At 49.0% G+C, this 24,991-nt stretch overlaps 1 protein-coding gene across 9 annotated transcripts; it reads right to left on the minus strand.

Annotated features, from left to right (window-relative positions):
• Window positions 1–73: 73 nt before the first annotated feature.
• LOC115339370 (cryptochrome DASH-like) lies at window positions 74–22,821 on the minus strand. Of its 9 annotated transcripts, none has more exons than XR_005932083.1 (15): window positions 22,605–22,818; window positions 22,307–22,479; window positions 20,370–20,463; window positions 18,957–19,087; window positions 17,912–18,060; window positions 17,446–17,534; window positions 15,270–15,343; window positions 13,454–13,543; window positions 11,465–11,544; window positions 8,923–8,982; window positions 7,665–7,822; window positions 7,122–7,216; window positions 3,679–3,798; window positions 2,462–2,638; window positions 750–815 (listed from the first exon to the last, which is right to left on the minus strand). XR_005932083.1 is itself a non-coding variant. In XM_030009276.2 (14 exons), the coding sequence occupies exons 1-14, from the start codon at window positions 22,668–22,670 to the stop codon at window positions 708–710; spliced, it is 1,566 nt and encodes a 521-aa protein (XP_029865136.1). In that variant the 5' UTR covers window positions 22,671–22,815; the 3' UTR covers window positions 74–707. The 9 variants fall into 9 exon arrangements, 7 of the variants coding, with proteins under 7 accessions (XP_029865136.1, XP_029865135.1, XP_029865137.1 ...); XR_005932084.1 differs by having other exon boundaries at window positions 762–812; XM_030009276.2 differs by lacking the exon at window positions 7,122–7,216 and having other exon boundaries at window positions 74–812; window positions 22,605–22,815.
• Between the last annotated feature and the right edge of the window lie 2,170 nt (window positions 22,822–24,991).

Genomic DNA, 24,991 nt, shown 5'->3' on the forward strand with positions numbered 1-24,991 from the left:
GACACAGTAAAAGAACGTCCTCCGAAGCCTCACTCTGCCTGTGGATCTCTGTGGAAATGAGGAAGATAAAATATTCCAGTAGCAAAACTTTTTATTGCACAATGATCGGTAGTTTTAAAGCCTTAAAACATGAAATATGAGGATAAGAAAGTTCACTAGAAAGAGTTCTGACTGAACACCTGCCACATAAACCATCTGCTCCAGTTTGTAAAGAGGCGGAAATTTAGCTCTAACAGCTGTAAGCACCAGTGCAAAGCAAGAGGCACTGGAAAAGCAGCCACACCTCCTCCAAACAGAAAGGCCATGCCATTTTGCTTAATTAATATTAGTTAGACAGCCCCTTTCAACCACAGGACTTTACAGAGTTGAGAGTGATACACTGTCTGTGGGGGTCAGACCCTCAGCACTGACGGGAAACCACTCCTGGAAAGTGACAGGTGAACTGCCTAGGAGCTCACAGCACCAGCCTAAGCACCAAAGGGAAAATACCAGACCCGATCACCATAATTAGTGCTAATACACAACCTCCAAATACACACGTCCAGCTCATGACCCTGGAAAGAATGAAGAGGCAGATCCCCACTTTCTTTGTTGTGGCCAGACTTCTATCATTGGCTTGGCTCAAGGAGATCAACTGTTATCCTGGCATCTTCGGCAGTGAAAGCTCCCACTGAGCGCTTCTCCAGCACGCACCTGAACAGCCTTCATCACACATCTTTCTTGTGAGAAAAGTAAAAATCTATCCCTCTGTCCTTGTGCTGCATTGGTGTGTGTGCAGGTCCTCTCCTGCCCCTGGGATGGGGACTTCTTCCCTGCTGCAAATGAAGGATGAACAGTGAGGTATTTGCTGATGCTGCAGAGTGAATCTGATCCCAAAGCAGCCTTGACATGCAGAAAAATGTGCACGTGGCACTTCTACCCCCAAGTTCACTAAAAAGGCGGAGAGGCCTGACAGGCACGGCTCTAGGCTTGGACTTAGGAAGCTAGGGTTTCTAGTAAGGTGTGGGCTTGTATTTTCAAAGGTATTCTGATACTCAGTTTTGAGGGGCTAGGAGGGGAGGTTCTTCTCCAGGCCTCAGTAACACTGGGCCAACAGTCCCTCCCAGCAGTATTTTAATTTCACAAGCACAGTGTGGCAGTGCAGGTCCACAGAGACCCAGGTGAGCTGGAAAGTTGTTCAAAGTGGAACTCCTGCCTGATGGAGGAGCTTTTGGGTTCAAGTTTCATCACTGCCTCAAACCAGTGTCTCACCGAGGGGCTCCTTCACAGAGTCCTGTCTCTGATCTCAGATGCCCTCTTAAGCAGAAGGGTAATAATCCAGGCTCTTCAACAGCATGGCCAGAAGTGGAAGGCTTTGCTTCTGCAAAACTTTTCACTCATGCAAAGGAATCTGGCCAGAGATATTTGGTACTACACCCTGGGATTAAAACCCAAAATGGAGACATGCTTCATTCTTCATTAAACATAGTATGACAACTAAATTTGAGCCTCCATAAAGTATCCTTACTCAGGAGGAGGCAGGGAGGATGCATGGGGGAAGACGAAATGCTGAAAACCCCTTGAAATACACAACTGTTGGTTACATCCATTTCCTTCTTCCCTTCCAGCTCCAGCGTCACTGACCCCACCCAGACCTACAGAGCACTTCCCTTCCATACACATCTCCTCCAAGAACAGCAGCCCAGTCAGCAGATGCAAGTCTTGACATGTCGCAGGATCCACATCTTAATCTGTTCCCATTCTAAAGGGCAGATACACCCAAAAAGCAAAGTGCAAGGGCCAGTCCCCATATTCACGGGTCTTGCTGACTCCAGTTTGGATGCACTCAAGCATGGTAGGAGTTCCACCTCATGAACAGAGAGGAAACTGAGCATCAACCGGGGCTCCCTTCTGTCCATCTGCATCGGGGGGTGGTTAGGCCAGCGGAGGCCTTCAGAGGTACCCCATCCTTCCACTCACATCTGGCACTATGTATATCCAGGAGGAAAAAACCCGAGTAAGAAGAGCTACCTATGAAACATGCATGGGTTCATTCTTCAGCCCTAAAGCCAACTGGCCTGGCACAGTTTGTGTCCGTATGATGTAGGGTGGCTTTGTCAAGACTGTATTTTGTGACAGTCCTTAGCACGTGGTACCCTCAAATTGTGCTTGGACAAGGTTCTGGAAGGTGCTTGCTGGACCTGGAAAAACAGTGCTGGGGAATACACTAACAATGTAACTGTCTGGATGACAGGAGGTGGGTACTTGGGCTTGTGCCTCAGACCTATTTAGTTCCCTAGGCCAGACACAGCTAAATAAGCCTGGCTGCACAGTCCCTGTGCAGGGCTGGATCCCCCTCTGCTGTGACGTAACGTGACTTTGCATTAAAGCAATTTTTTCCCTTTGTACCTGAGAAAGAAGAGCAGAATTCACAGCCAGTCCTGAGGCCCTCCCACACCATCTGAACCTTCCCAGTACTCACGGGCTTCTGGTTGATGTGTCGGCTCCACTCTGGGGCTGTCACAACTGGCTGTGGGTAGGTCTCACCTAGAGATACTCCTGCCTGGGAGAGAGCAGCACTGTTCAGTGCCCAGGGGGTGTGGATATCTGCTCCCTTTATGCCCTGTAGTTCTGGGACCCACAGCCGGACATAATCCCCCTGCAAACAGAACCAACAGGAGACAGATCTATTCAGCAACAATCTGTAAGTGCTTCCCAGCAAGGGTCTTTCTTAACATGAAAGAAAGAAGCCTGATTTCCAGGTAAAGAAGCTGGTGTACTACAGCATCAGTTACCTCTATCCAGTCTTAGCCCCTCCTGCTAAACCCTCTACCCAGAATTAGTGCCCAAACGCAGAGACCTGGGTGCTGGAGCTCTTCTCCCAGGCTCACTCTGCAGGCAGAGGAGGGAGAGAGAGGTGCTTTTTCGGTACAGTTCACCTGCCCTGTTTAGGACATAGTGTCACTCACAAGAAGTCCTTTTTTCTTTCCAGTGACTGAAGGAAACTAGCATGACTAGCTCAGCTGCACACTCTTGTGCTTGGCAAGATGAACCCCCCTTGCCCCTCAATCTCTCCCATTAACTTTACTGCTGTGTCCCCTGCTAGGACTAGTTTCTGATTCCTTGCAAAGTCCTGCCAGCTACAGTGCCGGAAGGCAACAGCGTAGCTTGCCATGAAGATAAGGAACAGGGTGGAAGCAAGTAATCTGGTATGTGAACACTGGTTAAGCGGATGGAAAAGGTGATTTATCTGCTCCCACCACTTACAGAGGATAGCCAGAGGAGTCACAGGTTTAATCTACTCTCCGGGACCTCCCAAGGTGCCATGTGAGCAGCAGCATCTCTCTTGTCACTTCTGAGTTCTCCAAGAAGCTGCTCTGTGCTCAGGGAAATGGCTGTGTCAGATATGGGTGGGATGTGGCTGTTACCCGGAAGAAATGGTGATGAAACACTAAACACACAGACCAACGGCAGGGCAGGGAGGGCGTACAGAGCACCAGCCTCTTTGGGGACAGCAGCAGATTGTAAACGTAAGATCTTCCTGTACAACAGTGAGGAATCTGCCTAACTGTTGGCAAGGAGATCACAGAACTATTTTTGCAGCAGTATCCACACAGCAGATTGATGTCCTCTGTTCCCTGAAACTATCACATAGGCTTTGCTGCACTATTCATTGTAGGGCAGCCAAACAAGACTTACATTGCTGTCGTAATCCAGGCCTTGTTTAATCATGTTAAACTTCCTGTTCTCCCGTGGGTCATTGCCAATGCCAGCGCTGTATAACCAGTTGCCATAATTGCTACAAACGTCATAATCCACCTTTAGAACAGAGGAAGAAAACAATGAGGAGAGCTGGGCCGCCCCTTAATGAATCTCCTCTCCCCATCCACCCTTTATCTCAAGGGGACAATTCCTTGCATGGGAATCAGTCTGGCCACACTGGGGTAGTAAGAGCTCTCCCATGTAGGTACAGCCGTCTGGCTCAGAAGAGGACCATGCTGCATGGCTGTTTTGTACAGCTGGGATCAGCTTCCCGGGCTACTTCACTTTGTGGTCTGTAGGTCAATAAGACAGGTAAAAGTCCAACCAAATTCCCTCTCTTTCTCAGTTTCCTCTTTTTAAAAAAAAAAAACTCCTTCTGCCATCACCTGGCAGACTTCATGACAACTAGCCCTAGCTTTTGAGTGCTCATATTCCAAGAAACAGTAGCCCAGTACATTTCAAATAGGAGAGAAAATTCTTCCTGACCAGTTACCCAGAGAACACAGACTAACAAAATCATCTCTGCAGATCCTATTAGGCAGACTGGAGAAAAGTCTAACTCAGACTGTATGGAGTGACCACACAGCATGTATGAAGATGCAATCAATACAAACACTGCAGTTTTTTCCCTCCTATACTCAACCTTCATCAGGGAATAAGCCTCAACTCACAGGGACTTGGCAGAGAGAGGTGCTTTACTAGGGGAAACACTAGAGCTCTCATGACGTACTTAGTAGGCTGCACGTCGTCAAGTTATTCTACATCTGAACAAATACAAAGCTCTCAAGGATGCTTATGTAAAATGGAGCAAGGCTCCTGAAATGGGCACAAAACAGAGCAGAACATGGTCCAGTCCAAATGCTCTTCAGCTGGGCAGGGTGGCTCAAATCCAATATCAGAAGCTTTCCAGTTGTAGGACAATTCAAACATGGCTCAGGAGGGGAGTGGCAGTGATAGCAAAAAGGGCGTGGGATCTCTGAGCATTCCTAGGAGGGCTGTCCGCATTGCGAAAGCGTAGTGCTGGCAGCTGCGGCAGAGTTTGCAAAGACACGTCACTGAGCAGGTTGAGTGCTGTTCTCTTCTCCCTTTACTGGAGCCACAGCAACAACCACTCTACACAGTGATGTTTCCAAAATCTCAGCCACTCCTTAAAGCGAGGAGCTCAATGCACCCAGATGGCAGAAGGCACAGGGGAATGGGCTCTGCCAAGTTCCCTCCCCCCTTCTCTGCAAAGCCAGCCCAGAGCTGGGGTCAGGGTGATCAATAGCGAACTATGCTCAGTGTGCACCAGGCTTCCCCTTCCCAGCAGCACTTCCTCCAGTGAGTGAGATAAGGAGGGGAAGAAAGATGCCATCGGAGGCCTGATTGTGCGATTAACATGCAGGAAAGCATGTGTGGGAGGTGAGGGCAAATCCAAGGGGGACTGGAGGAGGCAGGCTCATTTCCCCCTCAGCCTTGCCCCTTCCTGGCATTCTCTTCTGTTTCTTTCTCTCCCTGTCCTTGGGGCCTGACCCTGTGAATTAAATCATAGCTGAGATATTCTCTGTTCAGGACACCAGAAGTCTCTGGCCTTTCCCCTAGCTTCAGCGAGTTGCGGAGAGCTTCCCTTAGTCTCCCTGCCCATCTGGTGTGGATGACAAACACCCTCTTCTTCACAGACACGTGCAAACACTCAGTGGGCCTTTGCCGGAAGTATCAGAGATGAAATACGCATTGCTTTCCCTTTTTAGAGGCAAGCGAGACCAGTTTCAGTTCTGTACTGTCCTCTACCATTCTATAGCCATATCTCCCCCATCAAACTGATGTCTCCTGCATGTTACTCTGGGGATGCCACCAGGTTAAAGTAACAGAGCTGTCTAGCAATGTATTAGTGTGACATAAGCTGAAAGGAAGGGACAGGACACCAGGATCAGCCTGTGCCACACCAACCTACAGTGGCAGTCAGCATCTGGGGCTTCCCGAGATGACAGGGCTAGTGCAGAGTGCTAAATCCTGCTTCCAGCAAGGCTGGTAACATTCATGCCCATGTGAATAAAGGTAAGTAACCCAGGGAGCATCTTTCTAGTGTGAGACCTTCCAGGTCTTCCTCACTTGGGGAATAGGACCTGGAATCTTCCGTGGCCCTCTGTGTCTGACTGCAAAGTGAACCAAGCTCCTATCTGAGGTAGGCAAGGCTGCCCCCCCATCAGAGCAAAGCCTGGATTCCTGACTCCCAACTCTTAATCCACGGGTGACTTTGAGTACAAGGCTTGCCTGTACATGAAGCAAGCTGCCCTCTCTGTGAAATGAAATCACCTTTGTAACTGCTCTGAAAGCCATAGCTGATAGATGCCATCCAAAGCCAGATACTACAAAACATTCAAAATGGTCCTAGAGGCTCACTCTGCAGGACAGGCAGGCACAGATGTGTGTGTGCATTTGCGTGTGCTGTACCATTCTTCTGGAGGGCCACTGTGTGACATACTCAGGCTACAGAAGTTAGATCATCCATACTGAAAGGCAGCCCCTCCTTGGCAAGTCACTGCTACGAAGCTTAGGGCACACAGGGTATTAGCTATCTTTTACAACCCACTGAAACTGCAAAAGAAATGCACTCAGTGTAAGATTTTTCATCCTAATTCCAGCTAGGATATGAAGGATAAGGCCACCGCTTTTCCGATACAAGTTCTCTGGTGCCATTTGCTGGGGGCTCTCGCTTTTATCTGGAAAAGCATCGCTGCATGGAGCTACCAACAGCACTTTCTGGAGGATCCTGCAGAAGTCCTGCACTGTGTTACTGTGCAGGCCCGCCACTGCTCACAGCCCTGGTGTGAGATGCAGCAATGGGAAGAGCACCAGATCTTCCTGTAGATCTCTGCAGCCAAAGCCATGTCAGAGCCCAGCTCCAAGGAAGATCAAAAAAAAACATTACATTCACAAAAAAGGCTTTTTTAATTACAGATAATGGTGAGGTGACTGGGCTTTCTCTGTACCTCCAGCCATCCTAGTGACCAGAAAGTTTCCTGATTAGCAGTAGCCTCTTATCTACCCACAGATAAGATCTTTAATGTGAGGCTGGTATTAGTATTTGGTCTTTTTCAGTCTGTACCATTCAGTCTGGTGAAGAACAAATGCACGTTCACCTCCTCAGCCTCAGTTTTCACCGCTCAGCATGGTGCTACTGACAGTCTCTCCATCAGTATTGCCAGAGATAATGGCAACCGAGCAAAGATGCACAGGGCTGAACTGGGGACTGCCAGCCTGTTCAGACCTTCCTGGAAGAAGCTATGGGGACTGAGGATGGAGAAGCAACCCAGCTATTTAACTGAGCTTGCACGGCTGCTGATTGGCATATGAGAAACGAATGGGTGCTCCAGCTGCCAGGGAGGCCTGTGACTTACCAGAATGAAGAAGGATGCCTCCAGCCAGGGTGGAGCTCTCTGGAAGCTGATCCAGCTATTGTCCATACTCGCCTGTTCTTGACTAGATGACTTCCCTGTCCACAGCAATCAATGCAAAGATGCTGTGCCAATGCTGGCTTCAGTGGCCAGAACACATTTCTTTTTATGTTCTATTTCTGGGCTGTCCTCCTCCCCAGCCTCTGGGGTGAGCAAATCAGAGCATTGTTAACATAATTTATGTTTTGAGTTTTCTCAAGTGTAACAAATCTCTGGCTAAAACCATACATGGAGGATCAAAACTTTCATTGCAAATTTCCTAGCTACATCTTGGTTGATGGCATCTTCACTGTGGCAAAACTCCCTTTTCTTACGTGAGCTTCGGGAAGTACATACCATGCAAGCAGTATATATATGCACTTATATCAGCCTGAAAATTACTGATCATCTTCTGTATCCTTCCTTATTAGGCAGAGCTGTCCTCCTGCCTTTCACTCAGGGCAGGGAGCACAAAGAACTCCAGATACACAAAGGGTTCAGTCTTACCAGCAGGTACTTGAACCATTCTGCCCCCATCCTCCAGTCCAGACCCAGGTCCTTGGTGAGAAAGCTGGCGACATTCTGCCGCCCTCTGTTAGACATGAAGCCCGTTGCAGCCAGCTCTCGCATGTTGGCATCAACAAAAGGAACCCCCGTTTTGCCTTCTGCAGAGACAAAAGACGGAGCTGGGACATGATGACATTTTTGGGCACTCATAAACCAACCTGTGGTCATGCATTCACAGCCATCCAAGCAGGTAAGACATTGACAGTGTACAGTGGCAGGGAGAGATTTCTGTGAGGTTTAGCTGGCATGCAGCCACCAAGATCCACTAGAAATTAAATGGGAAATAATACTGAAAATTAAAATGAGGAGAATTTTTGGCAAGGAAAAAAACAAGGTACAGAAAAATCTCAGACTGGAAAAACCATCAGGTGGATTGCAGGGAATTTTGCAGAGCAAAATAAATATACAGACAACAGTGAGATGGGCCAAGAACAGAAAGATTCTTGACAGGTGACTAACAGCAGAAAGGGATGTATTGGACAAGTCCCCAAGGGTTAGTACCTGAAAAGTAAAGAGCCTTGTTGATTGTTAAGGAAAAGATTTATTGTACCTGTGTGCAAATTGATACAGATGGCATTAACGTGAAGAAAGATATACAGGTGTGTATGTCATTGATTCTGATAGTGTAATCTGTTAGTCCCTCCAAGTTTTGAGATATTGTGCTTGCTATTCATGTGACAATAAAGTTATAAAAGCTAAAGAAAAGCAAGGATATTAAAAGGCTGTGGCATAACAAAAGATGTGATTTATTCTAATGCTGTTTTAACCTTCTAACCAAAACCAATCAGAAGAACAAAACATAGCAGGCATGGCAATCTAGCATTGATAAGAAGGGCTGGTCAGCCTCTGTGTGACTAAACAGAAGGGACCAACAGGTCATAAACACTTCCACCTGGGCAGTAAAATGTAACTGCAGCACATCTCACAAAGTGTGTACCAGCCGGACACAGCCTGGCCATTCATGATACGCTGTGGGCCTGCTCCTGTACGGCGCTCAGTCTCAAGGGAAGCCAAGTATCCTGCACTCACACTGGACCAAGGGGTTGGGTTCTTGTTTGGTGGTAACAGCTTAAATGACAGGCCCTGATCATGCTGACAGTTCCCCTATGTAAATCTGAGTTAGCATTAGGCCACATGTTACCATGCAGACACGTGGAAACCAAAAGTACACTTAGCCAAACCTGTGGTTTCTACTGACCTTTCCAACAGTCAAAGAGCTGAAGGTCCTTTTTCCAGGGGACCTCTTTATTTTGAAGCCCTATTGAGGAAAAAAATGAATTGTTAATGAAGACAAATGCTGACACAGGCAGTTATTAATAAAACAATGACAGCGAGAGGCACCTTGGTTGACACAAGATGTTTGGATGAAGCTAGCCCTCTGTATTGGCTTTGTGTGGCAAGGTTTTGGTAGTGGGGGGGGGGGCGGTTACAGGGGTGGCTTCTGTAAGAAGCTGCTGGAAGCTTCCCCTGTGTCCGAGAGAGCCAATACCAGCCGGCTCTGAGACGGACCCGCCGCCAGCCAAGGCCGAGCCCATCAGCGATACTGGTAACGCCTCTGTGATAACATTTTTAAGAAGAAAAAAAAGTTGGGATGGACGGAAACGGCAGCCGGAGAGAGGAGTGAGAACATGTAAGAGAAACAACCCCGCAGACACCAAGGTCAGTGAAGAAGGAGGGGGAGGAGATGCTCCAGGCACCGGAGCAGAGATTCCCCTGCGGCCTGTGGTGAAGACCATGGTGAGGCAGGCTGTCCCCCTGCAGTCAGAGGTCCACGGTGGAGCAGATCTCCACTTGCAGCCTGGGGAGGACCCCACGCCGGAGCAGGTGGGTTCCTGTGGGTTCCTCCTGAAGGAGGCTGTGACCCCATGGGAAGCCCATGGGAAGCTGGAACAGGCTCCTGGCAGGACCTGCGGATCTGTGGAGAGAGGAGCCCACGGAGCAGGTTTTCTGGCAGGACTTGTGACCCCACGGAGGACCCACGCTGGAGCAGTGTGCTCCTAAAGGACTGCACGCCGTGGAAAGGTCTCACGCTGGAGCAGTTCATGAAGAACTGCAGCCCATGGGAAGGACCCACGTTGGAGAAGTTCATGGAGGACTGTCTCCCGTGGGAGGGACCCCACGCTGGAGCAGGGGAAGAGTATGATGAGTCCTGCCCCTGAGGAGGATGAAGCAGCAGAAAATAACGTGTGATGAACTGACCGTAAACCCCATTCCCCGTCCCCCTGTGCCGCTGGGGAGGGTTGGTAGAGAATCCGGGAGTGAAGTTGTGCCCGGGAAGAAGGGAGGGGTGGAAGGAAGGTGTTCTGAGATTTGGTTTTATTTCTCATTACCCTACTCTGGTTGATTTGTAATAAATTGAGTTAATTTTCCCCAAGCTGAGTCTGTTTTGCCTGTCACGGTAATTGGTGAGTGATCTCTCCCTGTCCTCATCTCGACCCACAAGCTCTTTGTTATATTTTCTCTCCCCTGTCCAGCTGAGGAGGGGGAGAGACAAGAGTGGCTTCGGTGGGCACCTGGCATCCAGCCAGGGTCAACCCACCACACCCTCTCAGTGGTATTACAAACAAGCCATGTTCCTTCTGCAAAGGTTTAGAGATGATCCATTCCTCCTTTCAAGTGTTGCCAAGGGGTGTCTCATGCACACAGAGGATGCTTAACCCTAATGGATTTTGATTATTTGTTTTGTTGGTGTTTGCTCTTTTGTTTTTTAATTAAAAATTACTCAGACCTCACAAGTGGTCGGAGATGTGCTTTGGCCCAAGCTAGTATTTTCTTGTTCACTTTTACTCCAGGACTATGTTTATGTGAAATCTGTTTCTGTAGCAGATACTAAACCCAGAATTACCAAGCAGAAGTCCCCGGTAACACTGCTCCTGCAGTGGGGTAGGAGCAGATGAGGGAGATGACTATGTTTGCAGGTGTCTAGTGGCAATTACAGTCCTCTGTACGGTGGAATGGAGGCAGCAGGGAGGACTCAGCTGTCAGCTCCAGACATACAAGGTTAGGCCCACCACTGGCATCCAGTGCCACCTGAGATGCTGTAGGGCATTCGAAACAGCCACATAGGCCTGGCAGATGTGACACGGGCTGGATGCCAGACAGACTGCCCTAGGGCATCTGAAACAGTGCTGGATGCTGAGGTGTGGGCAGCTACATCACATGGAGAACAGCTCACCCAGCACAGGCATCAGCTGTAGGGTTTCCTGACTATATGGACTAGATATTTGTTGTTGCACTGAGAGTCCAGACCCCCATTTCATGTGTAGACACCTGCACGTAAGTCACTGGGTCTGGAGCTGAATCTCATTCTGATTTGTATGTAGTGCAAGGCAGAAAGAATATCTGGTTTCTTGGGATTCATGTTACTGGGTCAGTTCCTGCTCTGTCCCAGATTATCTGGTGAACTTGGGCAAGCCTGAAGCCTGGATTCTCTCCAAAGGTGGAATGTCTCCGGAAACAGCATCTTTACTCTTATTGTGCTGTTGTTTCCCACTGACACATTAACAATACTCCCCGTATCTAATCAGATTTGGGGCAAAAGTCTCAGTGTCTACAATGTCTAGCATCGTAGTGTTGAGGCACTTCTGTGCCAACGGGAAGTCCCCAGCAACATCCCAGGGTGGTGACACAAGTGCTATGAGAAGAACATTTGTACAACCCAATGCCGACAGCCTCTTCTCTTTACTTTCCCTTTTGTAAGACTGTACCTTTCCTCTCCAAATATGGTGATCCATACGCACCTCTTAATGAGAAAATTCTTCTGCCATACTTCAGGGCCACAAATCGAAAGTAATCCCGCCACAGCAGTTCAAACAGGACCCTAAAACACAAAGCCATGTCTGTACTGCACTGTGGGTCAGACAAAATTACTGATTCAGGATTTTGCTTCCATAGCACCCATCATTAACACCGTGAGGTTTATTCACAGTGCGCAACTTCACATACCTTCCCATGATACCAGTTCTTGCCTCAAGCCTACTTATCTAGCTTGCACCTGGATGACTACAGTGAAGGCAAACTTTGCATGAATCACATGGGAAGCTTTCCTTAACTCAAGTGCAGGAGCAGAATTTCAGGAAACCTGTTCCTCATCCATCCCTACTGGGATGTAATTCTCCAAAGAGCAGGGTGAGGACCCGATTCAGCTTCATGCTTCCGCATGAGCAAGCATATCAGCACATTCCTAAGAGTTTTGCGTTGATTTAAGCAATAACCTTTATAAGGGACTTGAAGGCACCTTTCAAAACTAGGTTTACATTGGTCTAGCTCATGAGATCAGGTGCTAGGCCTGCAGAAAATAGTTTTATATAAAAACTTTTATATAAAAACAGCTTCTTATAAAATGTTGGCACCTCAGCCTCTGAGACCTGCTTCAGCGATCTGGCATATTAGAAATACTCTGCTCGGCTGATGTTTTTGCTTACAAGATCTTTCTGGAAAATCTGATTACAAAACAGGACACTGTCCAAATGCTAAAAACTAGTGTCATGACACTGAGGTTCAATCGGTCCCTCATGTGCAGCCACCACAACCTATACTTCACTGTACAGTTGACTACTGTGCCTAGGAGCTTGACAGCTTCTTTTTTATAGTTATTTATTGCTTTAAAATGCTCAGATCACCATGGCATCCCAGCTGCAGGCAGGCTGGCTGACTATTAGATGGAAAAACATGAGTATGTTCATTTCTTGAAATCTTTCCTTTCTTAATTGTCTTTGAATTAAAAAAAAAAGCAGCATATATTCAACAGGCAAAAGGTCGATATTTTATCCATCATTTGAATTTTAATGAAATTGAGTATTTTGGCCAGAGTTGTTGGCAATGTTCTGCCTGTTCTTCACCAACCACTGTGCTGTTTGACATGTTGCAAATGTAACAAACCAATACAAAAAACAGTTCTACATTTTGCACAGACTTTCTGGTTTGGGTTTCTTCCCATCCAGGTCTAGTGTTAGGCCAGGCTCTAACATGAACCTGCTTCTCCATAAGAGCTTCCTACCAGGCTCTAATTCACAGTGTCTGGGCAGATCAGAGTGCATGAGAAGTTCAAGGCCAGCCCAGGGATTGATACGCTGACTCAACTGTCCCCCAGACTCCTTCAGCACAACCAGCAGGCAGGTGAGCAGTCAGCGGTGAGGTGAAGAAGAGCATGAGTGACAAGGCAGGATGCATTAAGCCCACTTCCTAGTCCCCTCTTCCCCATTGCTATGGTGGTGTGGTCATGGCCAGGCAGCCGAGCAAGCAGGGGGCCATTTGCTGGACTGTGGCCAGAGGTGGTCCTGACACCATTCGATTTTTAGAAGTTGGACAGTCACTGAGACTTTTGGGTGAAACCCTGCTCATATCCTTGGCATGAGAAACCCTTTGGCTTTTATTTGTAAATCATTCTTCCTTATCATCTAGCACATAATAACAATACAGAGAGGGATGGTGCTGATTTACAGAGATCAGTTTTAAAAATCATGAACCACAATTTGCCAGCAATAATAATGACAACCAGCATTAATAATTTTTACTTATAAAGAGCCTAAAGCCTCTGGATGTCAAAGGCAGACTAATAAATCCACACTGAAACAGAACTGCAATGCAACCCAGAGGAACCAGACAGAAGGCACAGGAAAAACAAATATTCATTAAGGAGAAAACTAACAAATCACTCTCTCCTGTGCATGAGATGCCAGTTTCCTTTTTCAGAGAAAACAAGCCACGGTGATCGTGTAGGGACATACCAGTATGTGCTCTGATTTGCCGTTCTCTCTTTTTCATACTTCTGGATCTGCTCATAGATGTATCGAGGTGAAATGCAGCCCAGCGCCAGCCTGAAAGCAGAAGAATGATGTCCTGAATGCAATGTGGGACTGACAGCTTGATGTCTGAGGGAAGGGAGTGGAGGGGCAGTTTTGTGTTTCGAGTTGCTGTCTGAAAACTTTGCTCAGTTTGCAGTTCTGCCACTGACTTCCCAAATGGCTTCCTAAAGTCAAGTTGTGTGACTTTTTTGCAACTCTGCAATCTGAGAATCAAAATCCTCCCCCCTTCCAAGTGTATCACTGTTACAGGAGTCTCCAACCTAATGAGATAAATCATTTTACAGAAGTTTGACAAGTTTCACCTAGAAGACTTTGATCAGCTGGTGACTTAGCACACCAATGACAAATCCAGAAATGGATCTCAAATGTCAACCTCTGCATCAACTGTCCTAGCTCTTCAACAGCCCTCCTTTTACTATAAACCTGTTTATCATATGCCCAGGGCTCCTTTCCCTGCAGTACCTTAGTGTCTCATTTGAGCAACCACAGAAGGCAAGTGACTTGCTGAAAATCTCAGGCAGAGTAGGAAAACTAGGGAATCAAACCCAGCTCTGGCATTCCAACCCACTGGGCTCCTTCCATTTGTTCCAAATCAGTGCTGTGCGAGACAGGAAAGAGCTTGTAGATGCCAACCCCATCACAAAGGGTGATAAAGAACAACTTTCACCTTGATTTTCCTAGAAATGTATTTTACTGCAATTTCCCACTAGGGCTTGTGGAAACATTTGAATTCTGGAAAACAGGAAGAAAGGGCCTGAAGAGTTTTTCCTTAATTGTTGACTAGCTCTAACACATAGAAATGGCCAGTATGAGATGTGAATGCCTGGCTGCAATCTGACCCGGCCTGATTTTCATTATCTGACAGAGGAACACTTTGGGGCAGGCAGATCAGGACTGTCTGCTCTGGGCTAACGGCCAGCTTGGAAAAACCAGAGTGGACGCCACAAATAAATAACTGCAGTGCCAGTGGTCCTGGGATCCCAAAGTGCCACCAGGTGGAGCCATACACTGCAACCATTACAGAACAAAGCCAGTTGAAAGTAAGAAATCCTGACCTGTAACAGCCTCAGCAAATTGTTTCACATTGCAATTATGACGGGAAAACACTCCAGATGTTCTCAGCATTAGGCTGAACTAGGTTCTGCTGCTGCAGTTTCAGTCTGGAATTAACTGTCCCCCTTCCAGCACCAGAGACTAAAACCCCTGATTAGAAGTCATCATATTTACCCAAACAAGAAATCCTTTTGCAATAGGAATAATCAGAAGTGTCTCTTCACCCCACAGAAAAATGGAATGGCCGTGAGGTGAGGCAACTTGTTCCACAGTATTCAGCAAACCAGGACTGGATCAAGTTCTGCTTACAGCCCTATCAACACGCTGAAGCTACCCTTCTTCCTTGGCTGCTCTCAACCACCCCAGCTAAACAAAACAGCACAAAGCCAAAGACAAGTTGTGTGTCTGTCCAGTGCCCTGTTCACATCGCTGCTCCCAGCACACTGGGCTCTTGGCACAGTACTGCTACACTTCAGCAATTCCTAATTGCAGGAATGTTCCCAGGGAACCGCTGCCTGGAAGCGCAATAAAGAGCAGCTCTCTGAGGCTGCTCTACCCCAAGAAAAGGGCAAGGGAATCACACCTAGGCCCCTACCCATGCCCAGTGAGCACTCAGCAGACACCTAACATCAGTTCGGGATGGGAGCAGAGAAGGAGCTTCCAGCCTCACAACAAAATTCTTTACCATGGTGCAAATTTAGTTGAGTAATCCATTCCCACCAGTCCATTCCGAGTCTCCTTGTAAGATGCAACCAGGTTCTGTGTGAGCAAAAGAACAAAAGGTTTTAATACTTTACGTGCAACCTGCTAAATATGTTTTCTTTCATACTGGAGCCAGGGCAATCTGGCAGGGCTGGGCTCCCTCTCATGGCTGCCTGCAAGGACTACAGAGCTGCCAAATTACTGCCTCCAGTGCACAGGAATTAATCAGGCCAGCAGTTTTCATTATAGCTCTGGGATGCGTGTCACAAGCTATGCTCCCCGCTTCAGCCTGTAGCACATTCCTTTCTACAAGCACTATGAACCTGGCTGTGCTGCTCTCTGCCCATACCCGCCTGACTCCGGGTCAATAATCCACTTAAAAGCTCCAGTAGCACCGGCAGCCAGTTCTCTTGTCCATGTGGCTGCTTGTTTGGGTTTGAAAACCACAGTGTCTGACAGCACCCAACACTAGCTGCAGGAATCCTGATCACTGTTATTTCTGGGCCACCCACATTTACAGCAGGGTGCAGACCTTCCATTTTCTGAGCACTCCACTGACAATGCAGAGGACATAGGGAAGCCTGATCTCTCCTTGATTCCCTTCACTGCACAGGTTACAACTGCTAAAGGGCTGTTCTAGCTCACCAAGGAAGACAGTATTTGCGTAACAAAAAAGAAGGAACAGGTTTTCCAGCATTGATTGTATTACTGTTTGATCAAGAGTAGAAGCTACGCATGCTTGCACTGGTTTTGGTGGGGATAGAGTTAATTTTCTTCATAGTAGCTTGTGTGGTGCTATGTTTTGAATTTGCGATGAAAACAGTGTTGATAACACAGGGATGTTTTTGTTATTGCTGAGCAGTGCTTACACAGAGTCAAGGCCTTTTCTGCTTCTCACCCCACCCCACCAGCGAGCAGGCTGGGGGGGGCACAAGGAGTTGGGAGGGGACACAGCCGGGACAGCTGAACCCAACTGACCAAAGCGATATCCCACACCATATGATGTCATGCTCAGCAGTTAAAGGTGGGAAAGATGGAGGAAGCCAGGGGGGAATGTTCGGAGTGAGTGCGTTTGTCTTCCCAAGTAACTTAGGTGTGATGGAGCCCTGGAGATGGCTGAACACCTGCCTGCTGATGGGAAGTAGTGAATGAACTCCTTATTTTGCTTTGCTTGTGCACGCAGCTTTTGCTTTGCTTGTGCATGCAGCTTTTGCTTTACCTATTAAACTGTCTTTCTCTCAACCCATGAGTTATCTCACTTTTACCCCTCTGATTCTCTCCCCCATCTCACTGGCGGGGACTGAGGGAGCGGCTGCGTGGAGCTGAGCTGCCTAGTGCGGTTAAACCATGACAATGCTCCCCCAACAGCAAGAGAATGCAGGAACTTCTGTAGCAATCCCTGGGGGGGCTGTCCCAGTGAGTGCACTGGGCACAGCACACTTCTTAATCCATCTCAGCTGGAGAGATGCTACCCCCTTTATCCACAAAGCTGCATAGGGTCTGATGCTGTTGGAAATCAGCACATGTGTCTTCGTCTAAATTCACACAAGGCAAATTTAAGGCAGTTCCTCAAACTAGACCAGGAAAAAGTTCAAAAACGGTCAGGATGCACACACAAAATGCAGTCAGCAGCAGCTTCACTCCACCAAAGCGAGGGAGCAAAAAGTAGCAGTACTTACTGGCTGCAAGTTTTTAAACCGCACTACTAGGAACCTCCTACTATTTTTAACTGCAGGCAGCAGCTTGGGTCAGTTGTTCCTCACCCCACCTGCAACTGCAGCCCTTCAGGCCACTTTTCACTGCTCCAAAATGGAGGACCTACATTGCTGATGATGTGGGACAGGAGAGTAGAAAGGGCAAATCAAGGTAAAGGAACTAAAAAATTGTCCTGATTCCTGAATGTTGATGGAAAAAAAGACTTAAGAGGGATGGCCACTAAACTAGTTCGTAAGTATTTGGCTTACATTCCCAGTTCCTGGATGACTTCTTTTTTATTTAGTTTGTCTCTCTGAAAAACTGAAATAATGCTAATTCCCTCCTTTGTAAAGTGTTATACAGGAGCTAAGGAAATATTATTAGGAAGTGAAATTGCAGCCTCACCCACTTGCACAGCCATATGTACAAGTGGGAGGATGTAGACGAGGAAATATAAGAGTTACCGTGTCCCAAAAATAATACTGCAGTCTCATTAAAGCCTGTCTCTCTCCTCCACTGCAGGGGAAGGCTGTTCGTGGATCAGTCACAGGATCTGCCACAGAAAACACCATCACCTTGTTACTCCCTTGGAAAGCATCTCAAAGGTAGGGAGCTTAAAATCTAGGGATGTTCAGGAGTAGAACTGTCTGCTTTGGGGACATAAAAGATTTGTGCCCTGGTCTTCCTTTAAAACAAGGGCCACATCAGACATTTTAAAAAATACTGACTAAGAGCATGTTTTCTACCCAGCTGCAGGGCAGCTCCCCCATGCAGGGAATGTACCTTCATTTGCTGTATGAGTGAAGGGAGGCTTAGTTACAGTTTGAAGGGCAACCACCGCCTTTGGGAGGGGTCCATGTTTTGATTGTCAGTAAGAAACATCTCTAAGTAGGATTTCATGGGAGCAATGGCCAAATTAAGTTTTCTTACCCTTCTGTCCCAAATCCTCCATTGTAGGAATACACCCTTCTTCCACCCCTGGAGCCAGAGGCTTTAGCTGATCTGCCATCCGCAGGGTTGGCCGGACCTTCGCCTCAGATTCCACCGCTTTTCGGAAATGGGTGTAGACATCAGGCAACCTGTGCAGATTACAGCGCAGTCGGATCTCCGCAGGATGGCTACCCTGGCCCCTCCACACAGCACCACATAGCACCTTCCACAGATGGAGGGTTAGCTTTCCAGGCTGCACTCTCCAGAGGCAGAGTGCGTATTTGTGATGCATGTTTGTACACTGCCTGGCACAATAGATGTCCCTGGGGCTAGAAGTAAACGGGGAGTTCAGTCCTTCACCCAATTTCTTTCTGTTTCTGATGCAAATGGTGCCTTTTCAATTTAAGGTGTACCCTGATGGGGCAACCCAAGAGGTTCAGATTTATCTCACCTAACTTCTGATTACCCACAAGGCTGACCTCAATGTAAAAACTTGCAACCTCCTGCTGCCTTTTCAGTCAATGGAGAGAAACAGGCATTTTTATGGCCTGACTCTTTGGCCCCATTTTATACATTTTCTATAGGATACCGTGAATCACTCAACTCCATCCACTACACCTAAAGTGACTATTGAGGGAGCTATGAAGAGCCCACACGCAAAGGGCTACTGTCATAGGCAGCTGCATTTAGACAGATGGGGTAATGGAGCAATCCAGCCCAATGTCACAAGGACTCCAGGCACTGCAGACTGAGTATCCAAACTGTGCTGGTGGAAGGGCAAAGAGAAATCAGTCCCTCAAGTCAATGGTCAAACAAACCCCTCAGATTTATGCATACTGAAGTGTAAATCCTACTAGTAGAAAGGGATGAATGTGCCCCTTCCCCTTGATGTGTATGAGCATGACAGCACTGTTCCATAAATGCAGATGGACTAATAGGTCCCTTCCCTGTGGGATCAGATGACTAAGACCCCTCCTGAGCAGTTTACTGGTGTGAGAAACAAATGAGACAGTGGAGGAGTGAGTGACACCATGGAGCAGCCCACCTGGCAATAGGCCTGAAGGGAAGGTCATCCCGATGATACAGCGTAGATGCCCAGAATGTGTGAATCTTCACCCCGTGCTGACTACACACCTGGCACAGCTCCGTCTCCACATCCAGCTCCTCCTGCGTGGCCTAGGGAGAACAAAAGGCAGTGAGGCCATGCCTGCACAGCCTCAGCTCCCACATGCACGCTGACCCTGGTCCCTGGTCTTGCCTTCCTCTCTCATCTCAATTAGCTTCATCTCTTTAGAGAGAGGTGCACACAGACAATCTCTGAGTATTTCCCTCTGCCAAACCCAACAAATGTTTTCACTCTCAATTAGTAGTGCCAATGCCAGAATAAGGAACCCCTTGATGTAGGATGTTGCAGATCTTTTAAGTTTGCATGGACTGGAAGGGTGACTGGACAAATATATGTAAAAGAAATCCACTGAGGGTTATTGAGTATCAGGATAGCATTCCTGTTTCAAGAAGTCCTTGAGCCACAGATTCTTGGAAGCTGGGAAAGTACTCAGGGGAAGTATCTTTACAGATTTGTCCCGCTCCTGTGGTCTCCTCTGGGTCAATAACCAATCTGTTACTGGTCGCTGTCAGGAAAAAGGTTCTGGAGTTAGAAGAAGCCTTTTGTCTGATCCTCTGTGGTTGCTTTTAGTGCTGCATGGAACAAGACACTATGAGATGTGTAGGCTGTCGTTACAAGGGTCTTAGGCCTGACAGCAGGAACACCTGAAGTGCAGGTCACAGAGTGATCCTGCATTAGACAGCTCTGAGGTCCAGACTTGGCTAATACCGAGTGCATCTATGCACATACATATGTATGTGTGTGTACACAAAGCCCCCAGACCCAGTGGTTTGGATCCAGAGCCCTCCATTGAATTCAGCAGGCTCTGGATCAAACCACTTAGTTAGCTCAGTGAAAACAGGTTAGTGACACACCAAGTCCATGAGCAGTCTAAGACTGGACTCATCTTTCATTCTTCAACACACTGGTGGGCAACTGCCTAAATATGGGTGCTGTCAACTCACTGTGGGCTTTTTCTACACTCGATACAATATGCCCCCTGACAGCTAGCTCCCTGTGCAAGAAAGGTGCCAGGAAGAGGCAGCTTGATGCAAACAGAAGGAGAAATGGACTCAGCTGACCTAAAAATGCCAGTTGCTAGAAACTCCTCTTCCTCAAGACACAGCACTTTCAAGTGATCAATCACAAATAGCTGCTGTCATCCAGCAAGGACTCCCACCCACACACCTACACCATCCCCATCCCAGGAGCTAGCCAGTTTCCCCAGGGTTAACTATACCATGGACAAGAAAGGCTCTGAACACACAGGATCTGCATGACTATTTGGTTGTGGAAGAAACCTCCACAACCTAATTTTATCTTTTAACAATGTCACTCAAATATTTCCCTTACCTCTTCATGGAAAACCACAGCACTGACAGAGCCCAACTGCGTAATCAGATCACAAACCACATCTTCTGGCTTCCCCTTCCTCACAACCAGGGTACTGCAAACACAAAATATTGACCTGAATTAGGCTTGATGTTATTGTTATTTATGTGTACAGGAGGCCCAAGTCCTGGCCCAGTCACCCATGTACTAGTTCTCTACAGAGCACAGAGAGCATATGGAGGCAGACAGACGTGATTTGACTAGCCTACATTTTTTAGGACCCACTGAACACAGTTTGTAAGCCTCTGGGGCTGAGTTTGTGTCAAACACATTTCTACCACCTTGGATGACTTAGAAAGGATGACTGGGCAGAAAGCCAGGCTGCTACCTAAAAGTAAAACTGTCAGATCTGTTCATCCTCACACACTAAGGCTGAGATGCAAGAACTTGTTCCTCTTTCAATCCCCTTCACAGGTAGTGGTGGCCTGTGGGCAGACCCCTCTCCACCTTCATGTGGGAGTATTCAAAGAAATTCTTTCCTCAGAACATTCTGTGTTTGTAACAGAGTCAACAGAACTTCCCTCCCACCTTGCAACCTAACCAACTGCCCAGCTGTGTACCCAGGGCACCAGACCAAAAGAGAAGCTGTAGTGAGAAAGCTCATCAGAGGTGGGTGCAGAGTTCTGTGAGGAGCCTCATACGTGACTCTATCCCTTTTCCTGTCTCTCACACACATGCACGTGCGCATGCATGTACACACACACCCTACTGTGTCATGTAACAGACGCCTGTGCTGGAGAATTTCTTGAAGGGGTGATACAGTGTTTTTCCCAGAACAATTTAAAGCATAACTGAAAAATTTCTTCAAAGGTGGGCTGGGTCTGATGAAGGCAGAAGCAATGGGTGCTGCTGAGAGAGGAGTTCCCCTTACTTCCCACAGAAAAGCAGAGACCAAGCTGCCCACAGGGAACACCACAGATTGGACATGGAGGAGATTTCTGTCCACCACTACCATGAAGGTACTTCATGGTTGTGGAAATGGAGCCTAGGTCTTAGCTTGGCTTTTCCACAACCACACGTCTATCACTGCAGAAGACCAGTCTCTTATCAGCCACTGACAACAGCACAGCAGCATTCAAGCAGCTCTGAATCTTTTCACTGTGGGGTGTGGGTGCAAATACCCAGTGATCAGTTCTTTCAGTCTCCTGTAACATTCACCATCTGCGTGGTCCACACTGCACTGCAAACCCAGAGCCATTCCTCTTGCTTCTACTACCACTGTTTTGCTGCTCTCAGAGAAGACAGGCTGGCTGACACACCTTCTGCTAAGCAAAGTCAGATGTTATCTGGTAATAGGATTCTTCAGCATGTAGACCTTCAGGCCCTGGCCTACCCCAGTTATGGTTTCTAAAGGCATAGTGAAGGAGGAATCCCTGCAGACTCCCTTCCCACAGTGTAGCCTACCAAAGAGATTGGGTTTAGCAGGACAGGGCATGAGCAAACTTAACTCTCCAGTCTCATATGCCAGGATCCATGATGGTCTGTCTCAAGCCAACTCCTAGGGCAAACTCGCTAGGAACAAGGACACATGCCACAGTAGCTAGTGTCATTGCCTAAATCTCAGAAGACTGCCGTTCATGTCACCAGTCATCAGGACTCTGGGCAAAGCGCTCAAGGCTGACACCCATCTGTGGTATCTGAGTTCGAGAAAGCAAAACCCCGAATGGCACGCAGCCTGCATGGCTCTTTGCTCCCTTGCAAATGCCACAGCAGGTCATCTGAACAGGGTTATGTATGGGACCTTATTGTACCTAACAGAAGGGCTGTAGCTCTCTGAAGCGAGCCATCATCAGAGCCCAGAGTATCTGACATGATTTGACTCATAGCACAGATATGTGTCGATAACAAGTAGGAAAATAAAAGTGGACATGTTATTTGCACAGTGGTTTCTCAACTACCTTCCTTTTTTCTTGAGTGTTTCTCTTAGATCCTTCACACTTTCCAGCAAAAACCTGAGCCGATGGGGCCCTGTCTTCGGGAAGCCGTAGCAGGGGGTGCCCACGTAGTGCCGTGGGTCGAAGCAATAGAGGGGAATAACGAAATCTGCGTTACTCTGAGCCCAGTGGAGCACCTAGAAACACAGAGAGGGCCATGGCAGCTCTCGGGAGCAGGATGCAGTGTGCACCTCTCCCCAGCCTACCCAGGAGCAGGGTTATTTCTAAAGACATACCCGGGGGGCCGCTGGCCGAGCCCTACCTGGTTATCATGGGCGCGCAGGTCGCAGCGCAGCAGGCAGATGGCCGTCCTCGCCGCCCCCGACATGGTGCCTCGACGGGGCCGGTCCCGCCTCACCCGGCTCAGCTCTGTCCTCCCTCAGCCCGGCCCGGCACTCCTCCCTCAGCTCGGCGCCTCTCAGCCCGGCCCGGCCGCCTCAGCCCGCCCCGTTCCCTCCTCGCCGCCCCGCTTCTCCCTCAGCGCCTTCCCTCCTCACCGCCCCGCTTCTCCCCTCAGCCCCTTCCCTCCTCACCGCCCCGCTTCTCCCTCAGCGCCTTCCCTCCTCACCGCCCCTTCTCCCTCTCCCTCCTCACCGCCCCGCTTCTCCCCTCAGCCCCTTCCCTCCTCACCGCCCCGCTTCTCCCCTCAGCCCCTTCCCTCCTCGCCGCCCCGCTTCTCCCCTCAGCCCGTTCCCTCCTCGCCGCCCCGCTTCTCCCTCAGCCCGTTCCCGCCTCACCGCCCCGCTTCTCCCCTCAGCCCGTTCCCGCCTCACCGCCCCGCTTCTCCCCTCAGCCCGTTCCCGCCTCACCGCCCCGCTTCTCCCCTCAGCCCGTTCCCGCCTCACCGCCCCGCTTCTCCCCCCCATCCCGTTCCCTCCCCCGCCTCCCGCCCCCTTCTCCCCTCAGCCCGTTCCCGCCTCACCGCCCCTCTTCTCCCCTCAGCCCGTTCCCGCCTCACCGCCCCGCTTCTCCCCTCAGCCCGTTCCCGCCTCACCGCCCCGCTTCTCCCCTCAGCCTCTTCCCTCCTCACCGCCCCGCTTCTCCCCTCAGCCCGCCCCGCCAGGGAGGAGCCGTCCCGCCTCCGGCTCCCTGCGGCCGCCCCCGCTGTCTCCCTGCGGGCCCGTGGGACGGGCGGGCCCCGTCCCACGTCCCGGCGTGGCGGCGGGACCGGGACGAGCCCTCAGCGGCGTCGGTCGGGGCTGCGTGGGCACGGAGGGAGGCGGCGGGGCAGGAGGCCCGTTTCCCTTGGGCTGGCGTCCCCGCGCCTTTCGGCGGCAGCCTCTCACCGGAACCCTGCCCCGGCCGGTCACGCTTACTGCTGAATTTGTGGTGGTTTTTTTAACCTCCACAATCTCTTTATCTTCCACATAACAGCAGCTGGCAACCACTTCACGCAGCAGCGTGGCCCCGTTCGTTGTGCTGGGGCACAGCCATGGTGAAACCACTCGCCCAGCTCTGGCAATTAATAATGATTAGTATTTGTAAGTGCCAAGGCTGCGATATGACCGCACCCTTGCCCGCTGGCATGTGAACCAGCTTTGTGGATAGCTCCCTCACCTGCTGACAAACAAAAGGTAAACCGTAGATTAGCAATAATTGATGTCTTTGACTCCCAGCACTGACAGCAGCAGCCGAACTGAAAAGGCTTGTCTCATCCTATAGTTTCCGTAAGTCGACGTTGGATGCCAGTGATCACACATCCCTTACTCACTGAATTGTCCCTCGGGATCCTTTTTTTTTGGTTCGACAGCTCTCATAATCAGAGGAAATGCAAAAAAAAACCCTGCTTGGCTCAGAGGTCTCCAGCCACATGCTCCCCTTGTGTAACTCCACTGGTTCTCCTGGGGTGGGAGAGGATGGGGAAGGGTTTAACATGTTGCAGCAAGGAGTTGGTGATGATTGAGGATCCAGGTTTACAGAAATGAATTGCTGCAGCTCATTTAAGTACCTGAATTGCTGAAGCGGAGCTTTTGGTGGAGCCACGCGGACTCCTAGATGCTCACCAGAGATTAAATGTGGTACCCAAACCCCAGCGGGTCCTGGGGATTCCTGGCTCTATTTCCATCTCCTCCAGGCCTGCAGGTCCTCTGCATGCAATCTGCATTGGCTGGCTGTGGGAAGTGATGCCGATTCCCTGTGTGACCCACATGACACATCATCTCCTCGTTCCTTTTCTGTGCAACGAGGGCTCCTTTTCCCGGCTCAGCAGACTGCAGGCCGCTATAAGAACCAGTGACTCATTCCAGAGGGCTCGTGTTTGGTAAAAGGAAAGTAAAGCCAAGACTTGGGCTCGTGCCCAAGGAAAACACTGTTGTCGGCTTACAATTCATATGCCATAGAAGCCAACACCTCTTTTTATCGTATTAGAAATAAAGGGATTTTACAAATCCAGTTTATAAATCTTCCCTGTTTGCCTTTGCCTTCATTTGGACAAGGACAAGCAGTTGGCTTCACTTTTGCTTGCAGTCAGGTCCCCCCCCCCCCAATGTCTTGGTTGACATTAAGCTTGGCCAAGTCTGGCAATAATGACATCCTCTTGTAACTTACTCATAGCTGCTAGACAGCCACCCACTTGCACTGCAACTTCAAGAGGTCTTATTTAATGGGCATGCAAAAGAGAGATGCCCTACTGCCTGAAAAGGGTTTATT

This window comes from Aquila chrysaetos, chromosome 3 (assembly GCF_900496995.4).
Source record: "Aquila chrysaetos chrysaetos chromosome 3, bAquChr1.4, whole genome shotgun sequence".
Lineage (NCBI taxonomy): Eukaryota > Metazoa > Chordata > Aves > Accipitriformes > Accipitridae > Aquila > Aquila chrysaetos.

Bases quoted from the DNA above. Each gene is read 5' to 3' on its own strand.
- LOC115339370 (XM_030009275.2), bottom strand. From the start codon at position 22,670: ATGTCGGGGGCGGCGAGGACGGCCATCTGCCTGCTGCGCTGCGACCTG. The intron at 22,480-22,604 runs GTAGGGCTCGGC...CTGTGTTTCTAG, and splicing joins TGCGCGCCCATGATAACCAG to GTGCTCCACTGGGCTCAGAG. The intron at 7,823-8,922 runs GTCAGTAGAAAC...TTGTCTCTGCAG, and splicing joins GCTCTTTGACTGTTGGAAAG to AAGGCAAAACGGGGGTTCCT.